The sequence below is a fragment of the Thamnophis elegans genome, chromosome 1 (genome assembly GCF_009769535.1).
Source record: "Thamnophis elegans isolate rThaEle1 chromosome 1, rThaEle1.pri, whole genome shotgun sequence".
NCBI lineage: Eukaryota > Metazoa > Chordata > Lepidosauria > Squamata > Colubridae > Thamnophis > Thamnophis elegans.
Window position 1 is genome coordinate 105,899,760 of NC_045541.1, and position 22,107 is coordinate 105,921,866.

At 40.2% G+C, this 22,107-nt stretch overlaps 1 protein-coding gene across 1 annotated transcript in view; it reads left to right on the top strand.

Annotated features, from left to right (window-relative positions):
• Positions 1-1,072: 1,072 nt before the first annotated feature.
• Positions 1,073-22,107, top strand: part of HSD17B12 (hydroxysteroid 17-beta dehydrogenase 12) — a 65,829-nt gene continuing 44,794 nt past the window's right edge. Inside the window, exons 1-2 of the mRNA XM_032226228.1 lie at positions 1,073-1,314; positions 20,440-20,486. Coding sequence (XP_032082119.1) covers positions 1,146-1,314; positions 20,440-20,486 — 216 coding nt within the window. The 5' untranslated portion in view covers positions 1,073-1,145. The remainder of the gene's footprint in view (positions 1,315-20,439; positions 20,487-22,107) is intronic.

Here is a 22,107-nt window from a genome sequence, read left to right on the forward strand (position 1 = left end):
GGGAAAGTGCAAATAGCTTTTTTGAATATATCTATCTGGTCTTGTTGCATTCGGGTCTTTTCCCATGTGAGATTGAGATGTCTTGGCAAAGTTTTGGCAAGGTCTCATTCGCCATCCTTAGGCTGGTGTTTTCAGCTTAAAGTGTGATCGAAGCTATCCTCTTTTTATAAATCTTGGTGTGTGTGTGGAGTGCTGGCAGTTTCAGTAAGTGGATTGATTGCATATGTGGCTGTATCATGATTGGTAGATTGATGCTGGCTGTGTGTCCATTGTTTTGTGTTGTAACGACCCCACCCACCACCCAGGCTTTACAACACAAAACAACAATGGACACACAGCCAGCATCAATCTACCAATCATGATACAGCCACATATGCAATCAATCCACTTACTGAAACAGCCAGCACTCCACACACCTCCACCAAGATTTATAGAAAGATGATAGCTCCGATCACGTTAAGCCAAAAAAACCAGCCTGATGCTGGCAGTGAGACCTCCCCAAACGTTGCCAGGACAATCTCAATCTTACACGGGAAAAAACCAGTTGTAGGTATACGTAGTAAGGCGGTCAGGAATGAATGGAGAATGAACGATAGTGAGTTGAAGCAAGATGCCAATAAGATGCACTTTGACTATATAGGGACCGAAAGAGGACAAGATTTAAAAATAAGTTAAAGGGAGAGAAAACCGCCCCTTCGCTAGTTCCAACTTTTAACTCCGCAAAATGAATTCTCTTTCGCAACCGCCAGTTCATCCCAATTACACTCTAATAGCAACGAGGCTCCACAAGAATGACACCATTCTCCGCCAATAAGAGCCAGAGAACGCAAGCTGTGCCGGAAGAGCCGTTCGCCACATGGGCGCGCGAAGCGCCTGATGGACTATTCTGCCCGTCTGTTCGGGAATTTATCTCAACCACGCGCTTCTTCTTTTTTTTTTTGGGGGGGGGGGAGAAAGTACCGCGAGATCAGGAGCCATGTGTTCCACGACGGATATCCAATTGCCATCCTACATTGTATTAATTAGCCAATAGCTGCTCTTTGGGGCGGGACTGTTTTGTAGGCGGGTCCGACCCAAGCTTGGAGGGTTTAGTATTGCCGGGCCATTATCATTCCAGTAGCTGTTTGCGCATCGTTGGGGAAGCCATGGAGGTTTCTTCTTTTTTATTATTCCCTGATGGTTTTTACTATTGGGTCGGAGTGTTGGTAGTCGGCTACTTGTTTTATAGTTTGCTTTCTAACTTGATGGGTGCCATCCGCGTGTGGCTGCTAGACAACACGGCGATACTGGACCCGTACCTGAACACCTGGGCAGGTGAGTCCATTCATTCTTTCCTCGAGGCTTCCTGCCGGTTTCTGGCAAGAGCTGCTGTTGCGTATGCAACGCTGCCCCGCGGATCAACTGGCACCTTTTCATTTCTCTGGTCTTTTTTTAAAAAAAATCCTTTTTATTAATTGTGGTTTTTTGTCCTCGAGCCCAGTTTCTCTCTGAAATTACACCCTAAAAGGTTTCTTAGCTCGGGGCATTTGTCTTTGTCTGCTGCACCTGTGTGATACTTGGCATAAATCGGGAATGGTGCGCATTCAAGGTCACTTGGTTGTGCTTTAGGTCGTCCACATGCTCCTTTCGATTGCTTACTTTTATAAACGAGGAGAAAAAAGGCTGTATTCCCCCCCCCCCGCCTTTTTTTGTGTAGTGTCTGCTTTTGGCCTATAATATATAGGTTATAGATGTAGTGATAAAAACATAATCTTATCATTCTTTACTATGGTATTGATGGAAAGATAAAGAAATCCTGTAATTACTGAACAGCGCATCAAAGGGTTTATGAGGCTGACCACTTTTCCGTCTATTTCTTTGCTAAAAGGTCTAGTTAATTAAGCTTACATTTGGAGTATTTCAGTGGTAGTGTGGAATTCTCAGAGCAAAATCCTTCCTGTTTCTACAACTCTTAAATCTGAGAAGGTTAAAGCTGTCCTATACTTTAATGTAACTGGCATGCATTCAAAATGATATAAATGTTTAATTAAAAAAAGATAATAAAAACAAAAAGAAATGCTGAATGTTACATTATCATGGTTCCAAGTACAAGCTGCATTGTGTAACATTTGCACTTTCCCACCGTTGACTTTTTCTTTAAAGGAAATTATCTTTCAATTATTCATAGTGTTATCAGTTAAGGTGTAACTCATATTTACACAAAAGTTAAAATTCTTACATGGCATCTGTTTCATCTTTAAAGTAATGTTGCTTTAATATGAGTATGTGTCATTTGCACAAGTCAAATTTGATAAACTCTGTTGCACAAGTTTAATTTTTTAATATAGTGATAAGAATTGTATATATTACAGGGAAACACTACTTGACTGTATTTTTAAGAGTCTGAAAGAATACTATTATGTTAATGAGAGTAAAAGAAAAACATTTATTTGCTACTCTATTCTCTATCTACATCATTTAACATACTTTTCCCCCACTGGTTTTCTTTCTTCAGTGGTTTTTAATTCTATAATTCTGTGTTTATTCTTCTTGAATATATCAGAAGTCTTGATCAGTTAAAACAAAGTGGTAATCCGATCCAGAATTTGCTTCCAAGGATTAGTCTAAATGATTTTCAGTAACACTCCCTTGCAATAGTTGATATTGATATTGAGAAGAATACTGCTTTTCAGCCATAGAGATTATACCAAAGTAATTATAAGTCTCTCTCCTACACTCCCCTTTAAGCCTTCTAATATTTATATTAATTGCTCTTTTCTGTATTTTTCTAGATTTGGTATATCTTTTTGTGGAGATAAGTTACAAGAATTTTAGGCAGTATTTCAATTACGATTGTATATTAAACTTATATTTCAATTATATAACTTGCTTTACTTTCAGTTGATTGTCTAAAAGGATGTTTGTTTCTTTAACTTCTTTCTGTGTTTTGATCTTTTTATATGAATTTATCAAAAATTCAAATTCAAAACCCATAGTTTATATCTAGTTTTTGTGAAGTAGATTTTCTTGATGTATGTGAATTTTAAATTTAAATCTTTTATCTTTTATATTTTTAATAATTTCAGAATAATTTAAGAGTGTCATTTATTCCTTATCCTTCCTCTAGCCAGATCATTATAACTATTAGTTTCCTTTCCCTCTCAAATTCTATAGTATTTATTTTTCTCTTTGTCCATCATTAGACTTCTCTAAATCTGAACATTTTCTTTCAGTGTTCATTTCCTCTTTCCTTTTTCACTTTGTCTTCCCCTGTCATAGCAATACACACTCTGAGGAACTACTTGTACCATTTCACATCAACTGTAGTAGATCTGTGGAACATTATAAAGATGTTACAGAAAACAAAACAAACCAACTCATTTTTCTCAATAGTCACTCATTATTTCCATTAATGTACAGTATTCTTTTTTTTTTCCAGTGAAGCTCGTGCATGTCTGGGCCTGTTTGCTAAGTTCTGCTTAGAAGTTACATAGTACAGAACCAAAATGAATGAATGAACTTTATCACTTTGGTTATATGCTCAAGAGACACTTTACATATTTGGCTTCCAGTTAAGGGATATCGAAGTTGGCAGACAATGTAGTTTTTCAGTCAATGAATATGACTTGTGTTTAGTGCCTTGGGTTGTGTATGTAATCTCATGGCTGCCTCTGGTAGCTGAGCACTACAGAGTGAAATCAATCACAGATCTGAATTTCTGCTGGCTGGTAAATTAAAATATAGTCAGGCTGCTTTTTTTAGGCATCTGTCAGCAGTTTGCTGTGATTTCAGACAGCACTCTTGGTACAAGTGCCACAATGATGAAATTTTCTCCTTAGACAGTGCAAAGCTCCAAGTATTTCTGTCCCTGTGTCTGGATGGAAAACAACAGGTTGTAGCTTAAATCCTTATAGGGTTTGGGTTCCTCAGATCAGGTTTTCAGGGAGTTGGAACATTTCTATCTTTGATTTTGAATAAGGTGATACTACCTTATTCAGATTATGCCAACGGGTTCCTCTGAACACACAGCTCCTACTTAAAGAGCAGAGGGTAGTTATAGGGAGTAGTGGGGGGGATGAATTTGAACAAATATCTGAATTTCTGAATTGCAATTCCTATAATGGATCTCCTCGAGATCACTTCATGCCTCAGTTATTTCCCAATTAGACAATTAGACTATTGCAACATGCTGTTCTTGAAAATCTTACACAATCTGGCTGCACAAGTTGGCACAACTCATCACATTCATGTAACACCAACTACATCATGAGTTGCACTCGCTTCCAGTAGGGTTCTGGCTGCAATTCAAAGTACTGATTACACAGGTCTGCAAAAAAAAATTTTTCAAGAGCTGTTTTGGTTATTCCACGTAATCTTTATGTTTTTGGTGCGCTGAATCCCAAAATGACCTCCATTTTGTCATAGGACATCACATTTCCTGACAATTTAGCTAACTATGTTAAATAAGGCAATACCTCAAAATAAATGGAAATAGACTTATAAAATTAAAGTTTTATTACAATAAAGTAGAAGAATGTGGGTTGGACAGCATTACCACCAGATGGATTTGTAAGTGGCTGACCAACCGCACTCAACGTGTAGTCCCCAATGGAACTGCATCTACATGGAGGAAAGTATGCAGTGGAGTACACCAAGGCTCTGTTTTAGGCCCAGTACTCTTCAACATCTTCAGCAATGATTTGGATGAGGGAATAAATGGGGAACTCATCAAATTTGCAGATGATACCAAGCTGGCAGGAATAGCCAACACTCCAGAAGACAGGCTTAAGATACAGAAGGATCTTGACAAACTTGAACATTGGGCATATCTAATAAAATGAAATTCAATGGTGAAAAGAATAAGGTTCTACATATAGGCAAGAAAAATGAAATGCACAGGTACAGTAATAGGTGGTACCTTGCTCAATAGTAGTAACTGAGAGGGATCTTGGAGTCCTAGTGGACAACCATTTAAATATGAGCCAGCAGTGTGCAGCAGCTGCCAAAAAAGGCAACACGGTCCTAGGCTACATAAACAGGGATACAATCAAGATCACGTGAAGTGTTAATACCACTTTATAATGCCTTGGTAAGGCCACACTTGGAATACTACATTCAGTTTTGGTCGCCACAATGTAGAAAAGATGTGGAGACTCTAGAAAGAGTTCAGAGAAGAGCAACAAAGATGATTAGGGGACTGGAGACTAAAACATGAAGAACGGTTGCAGGAACTGGGTATGTCTAGTTTAATGAAAAGAAGGACTAGGGGAGATATGATAGCAGTATTCCAATATCTCAGGGGTTGCCACAAAGAAGAGGGAGTCAAACTATTCTCCAGGGCACCAGAGGGTACAACAAGAAACAATGGGTGGAAACTAATCAAGAAGAGAAGCAACTTCCGAGAAGCAAGTTCTGAGGAGAAATTTCTTGACAGTTAGAACAATTAATCAGTGGAACAGCTTGCCTCCAGAAGTTGTGAATGCCCCAACACTGGAAGTCTTTAAGAAGATGTTGGATAGCGATGTGTCTGGAACAGTATAGGGTTTCCTGCCAGGGCAGGGGGTTGGACTAGAAGACCTCCAAGGTCCCTTTCAACTCTGCTATTGTATTGTATTGTATTATTGTATAGAAGACTTACTGAAATTGCCTCCTGTGGACGCGCCTGTGGCGGCGCTCACTTCCAATTTAGTGCTCCTCCCTGAACTATTAGAAGGCCTCAACGCGGAGGACAAAAGGGCCGAGAATGTCTGCCACAACACTCATCAGGCAGTGGCTTGGGCTATTAAAACTTCCGCTTCTGCGTTCTTTCTGTCCAGGGCGGCGCTACTCTGTCTGAGACAGCTCCTTGCCAAGCTGGGGATACCAAATTAAGGCACTGCTGACGCCACCCTGAACGCTGCTAAGGTTGCCTCTAGATCCCTGGCCTCTAATTTCCCCACCAGGCGCCTCTTATGGCTCAGGCATTGGAACACGGATATGCACTCCCAAGTGGAAGCTCACCTCAGCTCTCTTTAAGGGCGGCAAGCTTTTTGGGGAGACCCTAGATCCTGCCCTTGTTGAAAATAAGGACAAAAAGAAGGTCATGCCTTTGGTCAACAAAAATCTGACTGCAAGGGTTCCCAGACTTATAGGAGGCAGCCCTTTCGGAACTTGGAGCAGCCATCTACCTCCAATTGCTTCCAACGTCCCTATTCTCAAGGCACGGATAGGTCCAAGGACCGTCAGCCTTTTCGTGACAGAAACTGTCAACAGTCCTTCTCTAAATGTCCCTATCGCAGAGGGTCCAGTTCCAGACCCTTCAGACATTATAAGTGACCATCAGCGGATGGCTCCCATAGGAAGGCGTCTCCAGCTGTTCCACGCCCAATGGGAGCAGATTACGTCGGACCAGTGGGTCCTTCAGATGATACACATACGTCTAACGTTAGAGTTCATTCCCCCCCCCGACAGTTCGTTCGGTGGCCAAGCCCCTCCTGTCTGGTCAAGAGGACTCTCATGGAACGGGAGATCCTTCACCTCAGCGACTTCAGCTAGTCCAGAATGCGGCAGCGCGAGTGATAGTGGGCGCACCTCGGTACGCCCACATAACACCCATCCTCCGCGAGCTGCGCTGGCTACCTGTTGATCTCCAGGTGCGCTTCAAGGTGCTACTTACCACCCATAAAGTCCTTCATGGTAGTGGATCTGAGTACTTGAGAGACCGCCTTCTGCCGATTACCTCCCTTCGTCCCATCAGATCGCACAGAGTGGGCCTCCTCCGAGTTCCATCCTCCAGTCAGTGCCGACTGGCGACTACGCGGAGGAGAGCCTTCTCAGTAGTAGCTCCCACCCTTTGGAACGATCTCCCCGTAGAGATTCGCACCCTCACCACAGTCCAGAGCTTCCGCACAGCCCTTAAGATCTGGCTATCCCGTCAGGCCTGGGGATAAGATCTTCATACACCCCACCCGAATGTTGAATGAATGTTGTGTTTTATTGCTATTTTTATTTGTACTCACATATTATTTTACGTTCTGTCTTGCACCCCCTTCCCATGAGTTGTAAGCCGCCCTGAGTCCCCTCAGGGAAAAGGGCGGCCTATAAGTGACAATAAAATACTAAAATACTAAATACTCAGAGACATAAATGCCATAGAACCGGTTCCACCAGGTCAGGAAAGGACAGGGTTTTATTCAATACTCTTCCTTGTCCCAAAGAACTCCGGGGGGTGGAGGGGGATCCTAGATCTAAAAAAGCTAAACCATCATATAGCATACCGAAGGTTCAAGATGCAGTCCCTTCAGTCAATTCTGGGTTGCATCAGGCTGGGAGATCTCTTAACATCCATAGATCTCAAGGAGGTCTACCTCCACATGCCCATTCACAAAGCTCACCGCAGGTTCCTGAGATTCTTTTATGCAGGCTGCCACTACCAGTACAGGGCTCTGCCATTCGGCTTGTCATCGGCACCTCGGATCTTTACAAAGATCCTAGCTGCGGTGGTGGCCGTCCTGAGATCACGCCCGGTGTGCCTGCATTGCTACCTGGACGATATCCTCATTCAGTCATCATCACGGCAACAAGCGGTGCAAGACCTACACAAACACTGCGAATCCTCCAACATCACGGGTTCTCTATCAACAATGAAAAGAGTCATCTGCATCCAACCACCAGACTGCAGCACCTGGGCGCCATCATCGACCCCACCAGTTGCCAGGTCTCCCTGTCTCCAGAGCAGTTGGCAAGCATCAGAAGCCAGGTTTTGCAAGTACTGCAGTCATCACAGGCATTGATTGTGCACAACTCCTCGGCAAGATGATTTTGTGCCTGTCAATAGTACATTCATTCTCGACACCTAGAATGGCTTCTCCTGCCCTACCAAAGAGCCAACATGAGCAACTCTTAACAGCTGGTTCGGGTCTCACCAAAGGTACATCAGTCCCTCCAGTGGTGGCTTTCCCCCGCGCTGACGAAGGGCGCCCTCTTAAAAGAGGCAGACTGTCTCACCATCACGATGGACCCCAATCTATTCGGCTGGGGCGCTCATCTCCACAACCAGATTGTGAAAAGCAGATGGTCAGCGCCCGAATTATCCCACAGCATCAACTGGTTAGAATTGAGAGCGGTGCAGCTCGCACTCGCTCACTTCCAAGATGACATCAAGGGGTGCCACAGAGGCACACATAAACCACCAGGGGGGCACTCGCTCCAGGTCCCTGATGGAGGAGACAGAGCGCCTGGGTGGAAAGATATCTGTGCTTGATCCAAGCAGAGCACCTCTCTGGGGTCCACAACATGCAGGCGGACTGTCTGATCAGGGCCACGGTCGATCACTCGGAGTGGCATCTGCACTCAGATCTGTTCCACCAATTGTCTCAGAGGTTCAGCTGTCCTCTAGTCAACCTGTTCGCCACCCCATAGAACACGCACCTCCCCAGGTTCTTCTCCAGGTTCCATACCTCGCAAGCCGAGGGGATCAACGCTCTCCACTGTCCATGGCCATCGGGACTGACATACGCGTTCCCCTCATTGCCTCTTCTTCCCAGGGTGATTCGGAAAATCCTGTTGGAGGAGGTGGAAATTCTACTCGTGGCTCCCTACTGGCCCAGAAGGACCTGGTTCGCCGACCTAGTGAGTCTCTGTCAACCTTCCTTGGCAGATTCCCCAGCACAAGGTCTCTGTAGCCAGGGGGTGCTTCAACATCCAGAGCCCCAGTGGTTACAACTAGCCGTCTGACACTTGAGAGGAACCTCCTAAGTAGGGGTAGTTTTTCCACCAAGGTCATTCACACCATTCAGGCATCCAGACTGCCTTCTACACCCAGAATATATGACGCCACGTGGAAGTCCTTTGACAGCTGGTGCAGAGAGCACGATGCTGTGGCAACTACAGCTACGATTTCTTAGACCTTACACTTTTTGCAAGATGGACTCAACCAAGGCCTGGCCCCTAACATTCTCAGATGACAGGTGGTGGCCTTGTCCATGATCTTGACAGTAGACGAGCATTCTTCCCTTGGTCGTCATCCCATCATCCGTAGTTTTCTATGGGGTGCAACCAACCTGAGGCCTCCGGTCGTTCACAGGTACCCCTCGTGGGATCTCAATGTGTTGTTACATTGGCCTGTCCTTTGAACCACTCCGATCGGCCAGCCTCAAACATCTGACATTTAAGACAGCCTTTTTTATTGGTATCACGGCAAATTTCTGAATTGGCAGCACTGTCAATTCGCGAGGACATGCTTGATAGAACCTGACAGATTAGTCCTCCGTTCGGATCCGGCATTTATACCCAAGTTCAACTCTTGGTTTCGCCGGGCCCAGATGGTCATAATTCCGGATTTTTCTCCGTACCCCAAACATCCCAAAGAGAAAAAGTGGCACATGCTTGATATTCGTAGAGCGTTACGTAAATACATCAAACGTACGGCTGCCTTCCGTTGCTCTGAATCACTTTTGTCTCATTTCAACCTGCTTCCCAAGTTTCTTCTCAGGCTATCGTACGTTGGATATGGGCCTGTATTACCCCGGCCCACGTTCTTCAATCTATTCTGGTGCCACGCCATATCACTGCACATTCTATCAGAAGCGCTGCCACCACGGTGGCCTGGGCTACCCAGGCACCGATAGAGGAGATTTGCAAGGCTGCCACATGAACTTCTTTGTCTTCCTTTGTTCGAAACTACAGACTGGACAAATTTGCTTCTGTGGAGGGGGCATTTGGGAGGCGAATTCTCCAGGGCATTCATACCAGCCGAGAGACCCTGGATGCTTCTGCTTCCCGCCCTAGTGACATTTAGCTTGGATATGTCCCATGCTTGGACTCTCTAGAGCAGCACCCAGGAAAATGACCTTTGGCTTACCTGAAGGGTCTTTTTCTAGGGTGCTGCAAAGAAGAGTCCATCCCCACCCTGGGGTCTGCTCCGCCATTTATCATATGATTTCTTCTGGACTTGTGGATGTTTTTTTTACGACCTTCATTGATTTGATTCCTGAACTTCTCAGCGCAACTTCATTGAAGAAAATCTGAGGATTAGTCAGCACCAGAGGCGTGGCTTAAAGTTTCAATTCAGTCCTGGGCAGATTGGCTGTATTTAACCCATGCTTGGACTCTCCTTCGCAGCACCCAGAAAAGGACCCTTGGTCGTTTTGTCTTGCTTGGTTCAGCAACCTAGTACCCATGGGCATTGCTTATGATATTCACATATGGCTTCTGGGACATTTGCATTTTTTTAACATGAAATTTCAAGGCTTAAGTGCTGAAATAGAATATTTGGCCACATTTAAAAGTAAGGTTTTTTTCAGTGAACCTATACAAAAACATAATACCATTCTGCATCTGAAAAAGGTGTTAACTCTGTTACAGAAAAATGCTTTTAAAGTATATTGCTACCTCTGCTGGCTAATTTGTGAATGGCTTTAAATTTCTATTTAACCAGAAGTAGTGTTCTTTAGAAACTGTAGCCTTCTGTGTAGCTTTTCAATCAAACAGTATATCAGAAAATTGGTATTTTTATAATTTATCTCTAGTTAGAAATTATTCTGAACATTTTTTTAAAAAAGATAAGTGTTAATTTGTAGCTTCCCACTTACTTAGTCCCTATTGCCAATTTGGTTTGATACTTTTTATTTTTGAAATAGTCAATTTTTTGAGAGACAACTACTCCATATGGAAGAAAATGCAAGGCAGTTATTTGCTTTACAGATATATGTTATCTCTGCTTTGGTGATGTAGACATAGGAGCAAAATTTTCCTGATAAGAGGCTTGTAAAATGCTCATCTTAAAGAAGAAATGCTTATTTAAAGTGCTTTCTCCTTTGCATTTTGGTTTAATACACTTGGGATATCAGGTTTAAATTGTACTTTAATTATAGAGCTCGCTTTTGGCTGTTTTTCAGCTTAATTAATCAGCAAAATTATTGGTAATGTATGTGCTATTTATTAATTTATTCTAGCAATGATTACAAACTCTGTCATAGCAACCAACAAGTCCCAGAGATTTAGAACTCATTCTGTGTCTGGACAGCTGAGTTTTAAGGAATATCCCACTTAATCTGCATAACATACTGTCTACCTACCATATTTTTTGGACTATAAGACACACCTTTTTACCTCAAAAAAGTGGGTGAAAATCTGGGTGTGTCTTATGCATTGAATACAGCATTTTTGGTCTCCTGAAACCCCATCCTGCGCAAAAATGGACGTGCAGTGGGTTAGCTGAGGCTTTCAGGGCAGCTGCAACTTTGCACTGAAGGGTGGCTTTGCCGTCCCAAAGGTGCAATATCCCAAGAAACCCCTGAGGGTTGTGACAAGCAGTCATGGAGCTGTGCAGTTCTGGGACTGCTTGTTGCCCTGCCAGATAAGGTGTGGGGCAGCCAAAAGGGCAGAGATGTGAGAGTATAACCAGTTGGGATGAGTTGAAGGGGTGGGTGAACCAAGGCTCAGGGCTAGGATTTATTGAACCAAGAATGTTTGGGTTGGGATGTCTCCTTGACTAATGATTAGTGGAATTTGCTTAATGACAGCAGCGTGGAGTGCCGAGATTGCTGTCACTAAGAATAAGGTAACGTGATGTCCAACTTTACGACCCATCACTTAGAAATTCTGATGAGATTTTATATAGCACTCTATAGCGGTATATAAGTCTAAGTGCTATTGCTATTTTGCTTACTGGTTCTGAGATCACACCTGCTAGCTCCTTCAGAACCCTAGGATGTAAAAATAATTTGGTCCTGGTGATTTGAACTCAGTTGGAATGCATAGGAGTCCTGTTGCCAATTTCGACCTGCATTCTTATTCTTTCTCCCACACTGCTGCTTTTGGTAGGCTGGACTTATTCTTTTTTCCTTTTGAATGAAGACAAAGGCAAAGAAGGTATTAGGTACCGTATTTTTCAGAGTATAAGACGTACCTTTTTCTTCCAAAAAAGAGGGTGAGAATCTGGGCACGTCTTATACACTGAATACAGCATTCTTGGCCTCCTGAAACACTAGCCCTTCACAAAAATGGACTTGTAGAAGGTTTAGGAGGCCTGACAAATGGGGCATTTTTTGCTTGTTCCACCCCCCAGCCCCCAGGAGCAGTCTACAAGCCTCCTAAAGGTTATGCATGCTCTCTTTTTTTGGCAAAAAACGGGCCCGTTTTTGCAAAAAATTGACCTTTTTTGCTCATTTTTGTCCCCCCACCGACCCAGGAGCACTTTTCAGGCCTCTCAAACTCTCTGCATGCCCCGTTTTTCACAAAAAATGAGGTGTACAGAGGGTTTGGGAGGTCTGCAGAGTGCAAATTTTTTTTTAAAAAAAATTACCTCTTCAAAATCTTGGTGCATCTTATACTCTGGTGCGTCTTATACTCCGAAAAATACGGTGGCTCTGCTTTTACCCTGCTGCCTGTCACCTTCTCACCATCTTTGCCCATTGGCAGAAAGATCATTTCCTTGACTTTTTCGTGTTCCCTGCATATTGAAAGGCACTTTGTTTTGTTATATTTTTATTTTATTTTATTTCTCTTGCAAAATGTAAACTAAACACACACCTAATATATTGTATGCTCTTTCAAATTCTGGCAAATAACAGTATACAATCACTTTTTTTCCTCTCACCTTCACTGTTCAAATATGGGACAAGCATACTTACAAGAAATTACATTGGTATTCTGGTAATGTAGCCAAGCCAGACAGGTCTGCAGCACACTAGTCTATTTTTAGACTGTTGCTTGCCATTTTTATCCAGTGAAAATACTCATCAGTGTCTAGGTGACAGGCCATCAGTTGCTGTAAATGTGTCAGAGACCATTCCCCCCCCCCCTTTTTCGCATCTTTCTAGTTTACTTTGCAATGCTCAGTTCAAAGCAGAGGGGCAGATTACTTTAGATTTCAATTCATGCAGTAAACTCCCCAATTCATAGTTCTCTAACGTCATGCATTTCATTCATCGTTTTCTATTCACAGCCGCTTACGCATCTCTGCTTATTGTCTATTATGGTTGAATTGTTCTATTGCTCAAACACTGAAGGCATGGGAGGGGCAAATTAATCAATTTAGATGCCTCTGCTAGAGTTCGGAATTCAATTTTTTTCCATACATGCATCAACACATCCACAAATAAACTGAAGTAATCTATGTTAATGACTGTAAATAATGTGTTTTCTCTTCCCCTCCCAAAAAAAGCATATTTGAATGATAGATACTGATAAAACATCAGTATATTAAACATTAGGTTGAAAGTTTGCTCTATATTTGAGACTAGATTTACTATTTCTGCTTGGGAACCATATTTCAAGGTAGCCCTGAGTCATGGTTTCTTATTGATTATAATAGTGATAAATTCACCTGAATACAGTATTTAGTGAAATAATCATCAGTTATTGGTTTGATGTTTCTGTATATAAAACATAGACTATGACAATCAAACAATGGAATTAACGTTTAAAGCATTACATATTAACAGGAATTCTTAGCTATATACATATCAAACTTCATTTGAGAACTAATTAATATTACTGAGCTATGTCATGGCCACATTTCTGAATTGTATATCTGAATAACTATAGATTGTTTTATGGGTATAGTAGTTATCCAGTCAGATTTTTAATGTGATCCTCTTGAGATTCAAATAGCATGAACATTGACTACCCCAAGGGTATTCAATTTTTTTCAGGCTGCAGAATCTGTTAGTTCAATTCTGATACTCCCAAGCAAAAGGCAAAGCTCTGGTGATAGAAAATTGGCAATAAAATGAAAACTCTTTGTAATGCAAAATTAGTGTTTCTAATGCACAAAACTAAAACATTAATTTTTCAATTATTTGAGAAGTTAAAGTTTTAATCAAATAAATACTATAGACATCTGTCTTGTTACATAAAAATGTCATTGTTTTCACATGGAGTTCTGTACATTTTGTTTTAGAATATTCAGTACTTTTAATTTACAATTAAAATATTGTTAATTAAAGCATGTTTCAACCCCCCTAAAAAGTAGGGTTGGTTTTTCATGGCTGACTTATAAAGTCCTAAAAATACTTTGTCCTTATTTTTAGGGCTTTATACGTCAGCGATGAAAAACCAACCCTACATTTTTAAGGGGTTAATCATGCTCTTTCTAATGAGAATGATTTAAGAGTTTCCAGAAGGTCTTTTTTTGTAAAAGTAGGCTGAAAATACCCTATTTTTGGCATTTTTACAAAAAGTGTCAACTTTACACATTTTGTAAACTATTGGAAAGCAATAGGAGAATGAAATTTTATATTTGAAAGCATTGTGTTACTAAGTTGTTACACACACAGTTACACATTTATCATACCCTTCCTTCCAGAGATATAAAAAGCCAAACTTCAACCTTTTTTCAAGCCGCAATATTTTCGGCCAACATTGCTCCAAATTATCTAGATGGACATCGCTCATGAGAATGTTTTTGTTATTTTGTTTAATAGAACACGCAGTTGTACAAAATGGCCAAGTTTTGTTTTTCTCAACAATATATTGCCAGATATATTATGTCTCAAAGTTGCTGGAACCTTAGAGTCATACTGTAGAAGGCTGCGATATGAGGTCAAAGAAATCATTATATCTCCGCAAGAGATATTTACGAAAGTTCATTGGGGATATGTGTGCATGTTCACACAAAATTTCATTGAAATCCATGATGATCGAGCAGGGCACTTTTCTGAAATCAGACCACTTCACATGGAATGACCCTTAAATCTTTTTTGCATTCCATGTAAAACTAAAGTTGATAAAAACTTGTTTTCATATTTCAGTTCCTTACTTGGGCTTGAACCTAATTTATCAAAATATGTGTCATAAGAAGCAACAGCAAAACTAACAGCCCTGGAATTTATTTCAGTTTTTTATTACTGCTTTTTCAGTTCCATCTGCAATTTTTCCAGTTTTAGCGAGTGATCCATATCTGGAAAAATGCATTTTATATCTAATAAATATCTAATAAAAAACAAAGTAAAAATAATACTTAAATAATATATACTGAGGATATATATCTAGAATAAGTGTTGTATTCCCCCCTCCCATTGCCTGTCTGAAGCCACTTAAACACTCATTTTTCTCCTTCCTTTTAAATACAATCTTCATTTATATCCAGAAGAAGTCACATTCCAAAGGGATTTGAGACACACACGACTGAACCTGAGCAGCGCAATCCTAAATGTACTAATTTCCACACAATTTAGTGAAGCTCACAGGGATGCCATTTTGATTATACATAGACTACTTTATGGCATGTGCATGCATGGATACACATCAATATTACCTGCAATATGGAAAGTAAACAGGAAGGAAAGGATTCACCATGATCCTGCACAGTTAGAAATGGATGTCAAAGTTTGGGAGCAGGCAAGGACTTGATGTTATGGATGAACCTCTGATGAAGGAGGACAACCAGCCACCTCCTCTGTGGAGCAGCCCTTACGAACAAAGGTGATTTAACAGCAAGTGAGAGGATCAGCAATTCTGAGCTCTCTGCGTAGCTGAAGGTGTCTGGAATAGGCTGGAGCAGTGGTGGGCAGTCTGGAGGTCTTAGACTTCAGTCTTTTACACTGGTCATAGTGGTTTGGTGAAAATTAGAGTTCAGTAGAAGTTTTATTTGTGATTTGGGGCAGAGGTTTTTAAATTTTTCAGGCAGTGGAACCTGTTAGCCTTTTTTTTTAAAACGTAGAATCCCTTATTAAGAGGGAAAACTCTTGTGATAGAAAATTGGCTACTTTTGAATAAACTTTTTTTCCCCTTAGTTTTTCACAGAATCCCATCAAATTATCATAGAATCTTAGGGGACTGCAGAACATAGTTTGAAAATTTAGTGATTTCATGGTTTACAGTAACTGGTAACTTGAGAAGGAAACAAAGACTTCGAAACAGAAATGGGGAGCTTCTGCCAACTAGGTGTGAATCTAAAATTCCCAGTATTTAATTAATATGGTTATAATTCAATAAATGCCCGGGTGCTTGTTTCCCTTTTCATCATACGCTGATCGCATTCATGCCATTTTTCCTATTGCAGCGTGTTACACTGGTTGTCTCCATTTCACCAAGTTCTGTAAAGCCTAATATATACAAGTATGTGGTTTAAAAAGTAATCCACTTTCCACCTTGATTTTTTGACTTGTAGCATTAGCACTGAAATACCAGTAGAAGATGTCACATCAAATGACTCTGCCATATATTTTCACATGAATACTCTGGACATATATTTGAACTTAAACCATATTTTTCTTTAACAGTGGCAGAAGAGCACCTTGACAAAGTGCCTGTTCTGCTCCTTCCTTACAAATGAAATTGGTTTAGCTAAACAAAAAATTAAAATGGTAAAATGGTAAAATGGTTTACTTGACAATTAGCCAATAACAAGATAATAAGAGATTAGCTCAATTATAGCAAATAAGTGCAAATGATGCAGATTATACACTCAAAACAGTGAGAAAGCTTTGGCAGCAATACTATCTGAGTCATTATTATACAAGCCAACTAGTGATCTTACATACTCTGAACTCTCTGGTGATGGACCAAACAATTTTGCAATGCCAGTAGTTAGAGTTAAAATGATTAAGAAGCTGTCTCTTAGGAGCTGGAAAAGCAGAATAAAAGAGATATATTTTGTCTCCAGAAATTCATCTCCAGAGTAAGGAAGTGAAGTAGTTTGTCCCTTATATGCTACACTATACCTATATTAAGGATAAGGTCACAGGTTCATAAAAAAAACTTTGAAGATCAAGGATATTATCAGCATATATATTTATAATGGCATAACTTCGCTTCCTAGATATTTATTGTCTCTTTTATAGAGATCATTTAGACCAAAAAAAAGAATAGCTCCTTAACTATATGTTGCTCCATCAGAATCTCACAGAGAGCCCACAGCTCTCATACTGTCAATCACTCAGGTTCGCAGAGAAGACATTATACGTGTTTTTTGCTTTCTTGGAAATATTATAATACCAGTATGTAGGCCATAGGATGATCCAACAGAATTTTAATTGCAGGTAGTCCTGTGATGGTAATTATGACCACAATTGACCTCAAAATTTTCATTGCTAAACAGGACATTTGTTAAATGAATTTTGTCCCATTTTACAATCTTTCTTGCCACTTGTAAAGTGAGTCACTCCAGTTGTTGAGTTAGTAATATGGTTAAGTGAATATGACATTGGCTTTGTTTATTAGAATATCGCAAAAGATGATCACGTGACTCCAGAACACTGCAACCATCATAAATAAATGTCAGTTGTCAAGTGTTTGATTTTGGATCATGTGACTATGGGGATGCTGCAATAGTCATAAGTATGAAAAATGGTCATGTTACCTTTTTCAGTGCTGTTGTAACTTTGAACACTCATTACATGAATGGTCATAAGTCAAGGACTACTTGAATATTAGTAGAGCAAGGAAGTGTGATGTATTTAGTATTTTTTTCAAGTATCTTGCATGCATATTTCCATATCAAATGAATGCAGCCATTGCATTATAATTATGAAATCAATACAAAAATACAGTCTAAACTAAAAGAAATATCTATTAAAACATTATGCATATATGGAAAAATAAAAAAATAGCGTCCAGGCATCAATATGATAATCTTCTCACAGTACTAAAGAGTGATTTGTAACTTGGATATTGTCATCAAGAAGGCCCTAACTTTAGTAGTGGGCGCAAGTTAAGGCAGCCTTTCATGTGGATGTTCGTCCTCCTCCGATAAAATAAAAGCTAAGCAACTTATTTGATTAGGTCTGAAAACTTATTGAAAAATACTGCAAAGCAGAAGTAAAAAGCTCATGGCATGTATAGTTATGAATATGGAACAGGTCTATTTAAAATTGCTTTTAAAGTTTTCAATTAAATTAACCAACTAATCTGCAATCTTTCCCAATCCTCTAGAACAGGGGCTTTGGTGGCTCCTCAAAGGCAAAAATATGTCACGATATGTCACTTGACATGATCAAGTTTGACATCCGTGCTCCAGAATGTCTGGACATCTGTTGTTTTTAGTTTTGATTCTAAGGTGTTTGGGAATCTTAAGCTTATTTCAGCCTCTATGGTTCATCCAAAACCTGCATCAATATAGCTTCAAGTAAGAGTGGGAAGTCAGGGGACAGCTATAACAAATATTCCCTTCTACAGGCATTATTTTATTTGCACTTCTCTTGGTCCAGCTTCCTAAACTTTACATGCTTGTGTTCTTTTAATATGAAATCTACGATGTCGTGATTCTCCTTTGCACAAATTTTATGATGTCGTGATATCTTTGCATAATTTATGTGTGGGAAGCATAATGAACAAAAGAAAGATAAGGTGCAAAGTCTGAAGGTGTTCTGTTACACTGTGAATGAAAGACATTTTAAAAATTCACATTTGTGTCATTTTTGTAACAGGTTTTTTTTGGGGGGGCTTCTCTTGATGTAGTATATTGGTACTGATATTAGCTTGCAGGGTCTGCACACTTATCTTCTTTGTTCTTACTAAAATATGAGTTAGCATATATTAGACACCATTAACTTTCACTTCTAGGGATTTCAGTAGCTTCTAAATTTGGCACTGCTAGGCTGATGCTCTGTTGCTTGAATCAATCGGGCTGCTATTTTTAGCAAGAAAGGAGAATTGAAATAGCAATTTGCTTTCCATGTAATAGATCCCAAGAGGAATATTGATGCAAGCTCTCTGTCATTGCATATATTTCCCCTCCCCAAAAGCACCCAGACAAAAGAGAGCTGTCAAAGCTTACTGCAGCATTAATATTTAATCAATCAAGTGTTTGTGCATTAAGTGTTCAAGGGGCTGGAAGGCATGAGCTGAACCAGTTTCAAGTAACTAAGCAGTTTGTATAATGCAGGTAGTGGATAGAGGGCAAACTTTAAGTGTTCCTATAACGTGCTTTTTGATTTTGATATATTATTAATAAAAATAAATTCAGTAGGCTAAAACCACATATATTTTAACCAGCTGAAGTTAATTTTTCAAAATTCATTTATGACTGCAGAGAATCTTGCAGTCATACAGGTCAAGTGCCAGCATTAAGTATATTAAAGGCATTTCCGCTGCTTTCAAGTGAAGGACTTCAGTTTAACTTTAATGGTGATTTGTGGAGGAAATATTGGGATATTTGTTGTTGTTGATGTTGTTGTTACTCTGGTTTGTTGCCCAATTCAACCAGATGTTTAAACGATTTGGCATTTTTTATCCACATATTGAATCCTTCCTAAGGCAGATGTTTAATGGTATTGAAGGTATCGCAGGATGTAAGCTGTTCTGAATAGCGCTGCCTTTACTAATTGTGATTTTGTCAATGCTGATGGTGTTCAAGTAATGCTCCAGATGTTTTGAGATTGCACCCAAGATGCCTATTACTGTTAGTACGATCTTTGTTTCTTCTGCTACAGTTGTTCTCTTTGTAGGTCTTTGTATTTTGTGATTTTCTCCAGTTCTTTCTCTTCTACTTTGCGGTCTCTAGCTACTGCCACATCTGCTATCCATTCTTTTGTGTCTTTCTTATTAACAATTGTTAGGTCTATGAGGCAGGTGTTTGAATTCTAAAGTCCCAGACATATCTGGTCTTCAGTTGCCATTACTCTGTTTCTTCATTCAACAGTGATAGTACTGTTCCGAGGTTTTAAAACGTATATATATATTGGAGCCAAACTATCACCAAAGCTGGTTCTGTTTTGGTTTGTCGCATGGTCCAAGGCCCAGTTAAAATAGTATACCAGTGCTCTACATTTTAAACCGTCTAAAAAGAAACAGGTCAGGCAAATCAGATTACTTTTTCTATTGTGAAATAATAGTGACTGGTAATTTGTGTTAGGGGTATACAGGAACTTGTTATTTCATGTTAACTGGTAATGGAATCATTTGCATCTGAATATTGTTAATTCATTCACAATAGTCTTGAATTCTAATTCTTAGGGAGATGATAAAATAATGCAGATATTACATGTAATATCTGTAGTTTATTTGCAACCATAATTGGAACCAAAACTGCCAATGTTAAGCAGTGTGGTCATTAAGTTAGTGACCATCTGGTTTTACTATCATTTTGCTGTGATTGTTAAGTGAACTTCTGCAATCATTGAACAAATCATGCAGGCACTGAGCAACTTCGGCTTCCCCCATTGACTTTGCTTATGAAAAGCCACTTGGAAAGGTTGCAGATGACAGTCACTTGACACAAAGATGCTGCAATTATAAATAAATGCCAGTTTCAAAGTGCCCAATTTTTGCGCACAGAGATGCTGCAATGGTCATAAGTGCAAAGACTGATCATAAGTCACTCTTTTCAGTGCTTTCATAACTTTAGCACAGATGTTAAACAAATGGTTATAAGTTGAGCACTATCTGTATAATCCTTCAATTAAGGGGAGAATTAAAGAGAATATTAATATCTGATGTGTATGATACTGTACTTTGATTCTGTACTTTGGAAATCTTAATTCACTCTCATACTTCTAATTTCTTCTAATTTCTTCTCTGCCCTTTATTTTATAGTTATCACAGGAGCTACAGATGGAATTGGAAAGGCTTATGCAGAAGCGGTAAGTTTTAAGCTTGTATACCTCAGCCCTGCCCCAAATAGCGATTGTAGGTATTCTTTTAGTGCTGATCTGTTTTGGAATTGTTTCCCTTTATAAAAGTAATTCAAGAATAAATGTTTCCTTCATTTATGTCAAGGAACCACAAAATACATTTAAAAGTTACAAGAAAATTCGAATGGGAAGGATGAACTCGACTATGTAAAAAGGGGGAGGCTGTGATTATGGTTAGCCTTTGATAGTCATTAACTGTAATAAACGTTAGGTTTTGCTACTGGAAGATATGTACATTGTATTTTTCCCTAGGATGATTGATTATACTCATAATAAAGTTTATTATTTCATACTGTAGAAGTGAAAGTTTCCTTTTAAAATTCCCTTCGTGTATATTAGAAGTGAGTCACTATATGTTATTGTAATACACCACTTATTTATGCATTAGTTTCAAGCTCAGAAATTTCTAGAGCAATTGAAGCATTCTGTTTTAAACGAGAGAATTCATATTGAAAATATTTTGCATATCCCTATTGTATATGGTGATATGTTTACATGTTGATATACCGACATAATGTGTGAAAAGAAAATTCTTGAAATGCAAGTTATGTATAAGTAGTCCCCTGATTGCAGAAATACTCAGTTCCAGTAATTCTTATGTAATTTCTTCTATTTGTTCTCTGTGTTACATTGTGTTCTGTGTGCACATGAAAAAAGCCAGCTGTCATTTTTACATTCTCCTAGGCGCTGCTTGGAGTGTCCAAGCATGGGTTAACTTCAGCTTGCTGCCCAAGGATTGAGTTTAACTCTTTAGTGTAGCCACGCCTCCAGTTCCCTCTGGAGGTCAGTTTGAAAAACTCAATCATCCTAAAAGGATGCACTGGAGAGTTCCAGTCCTTGGACAGCAAGCTGGACTCTCAAAATTTGATAGTGTAGCCTTTTCTTATTTCTGTTGTTTACTGTATAGCCGTAGTTAGTCTTTCATTTTTACCATCGGAAACAGCTTTCCTTTAGTTTCTTCGCTTCCCTCATGTGTGGATTAGGCAGCTAGGAATGAAACAGCCTTCTGCGATCACAGGCGGTTGAGGCTGCATCGGGAGGCAAAATGGAAGTTAGCTTCGGCCCCCTTCAAGGGTGGCAACCTTTTTGGGGAGGCCTTGGACTCAGTATTAATCAAGTTCAAAGACAAGCACAAGGTCCTACCAGCTGTCACCAAGAAGCCGGACCGTAAGGGTCATCAGTTCTTTCGCAAACAGTCCTCTCGGAGTGCAGACACCCTGTCTACCTCTAGGAGGTACAACAGGCCTTATACTCAGTCACACGACCGGTTCCAGGATAGGTCTTCTTTCAGAAATAGGAATAGACAGCAGGGGAACCACAGAGCATTTCGAGGGGGGGGGGGGGTTTCCAACTGGACCAAGTGACTGTCACCAGACCCCTCCCATTGGGGGCAGGCTACAGTTATATGCCGACCAATGGGAGGAGACAACGACGGACTTTGGGGTTTGGAACACGGTTCAGTACGGACTGACCCAAGAATTCCTCTCGATGCCCCACTGTCCGCTGTCCCTCAAGCGCCAGTTAATGCAGGCAGAGATCAGACATTTGCTGGACATAGCGGCCATAGAGC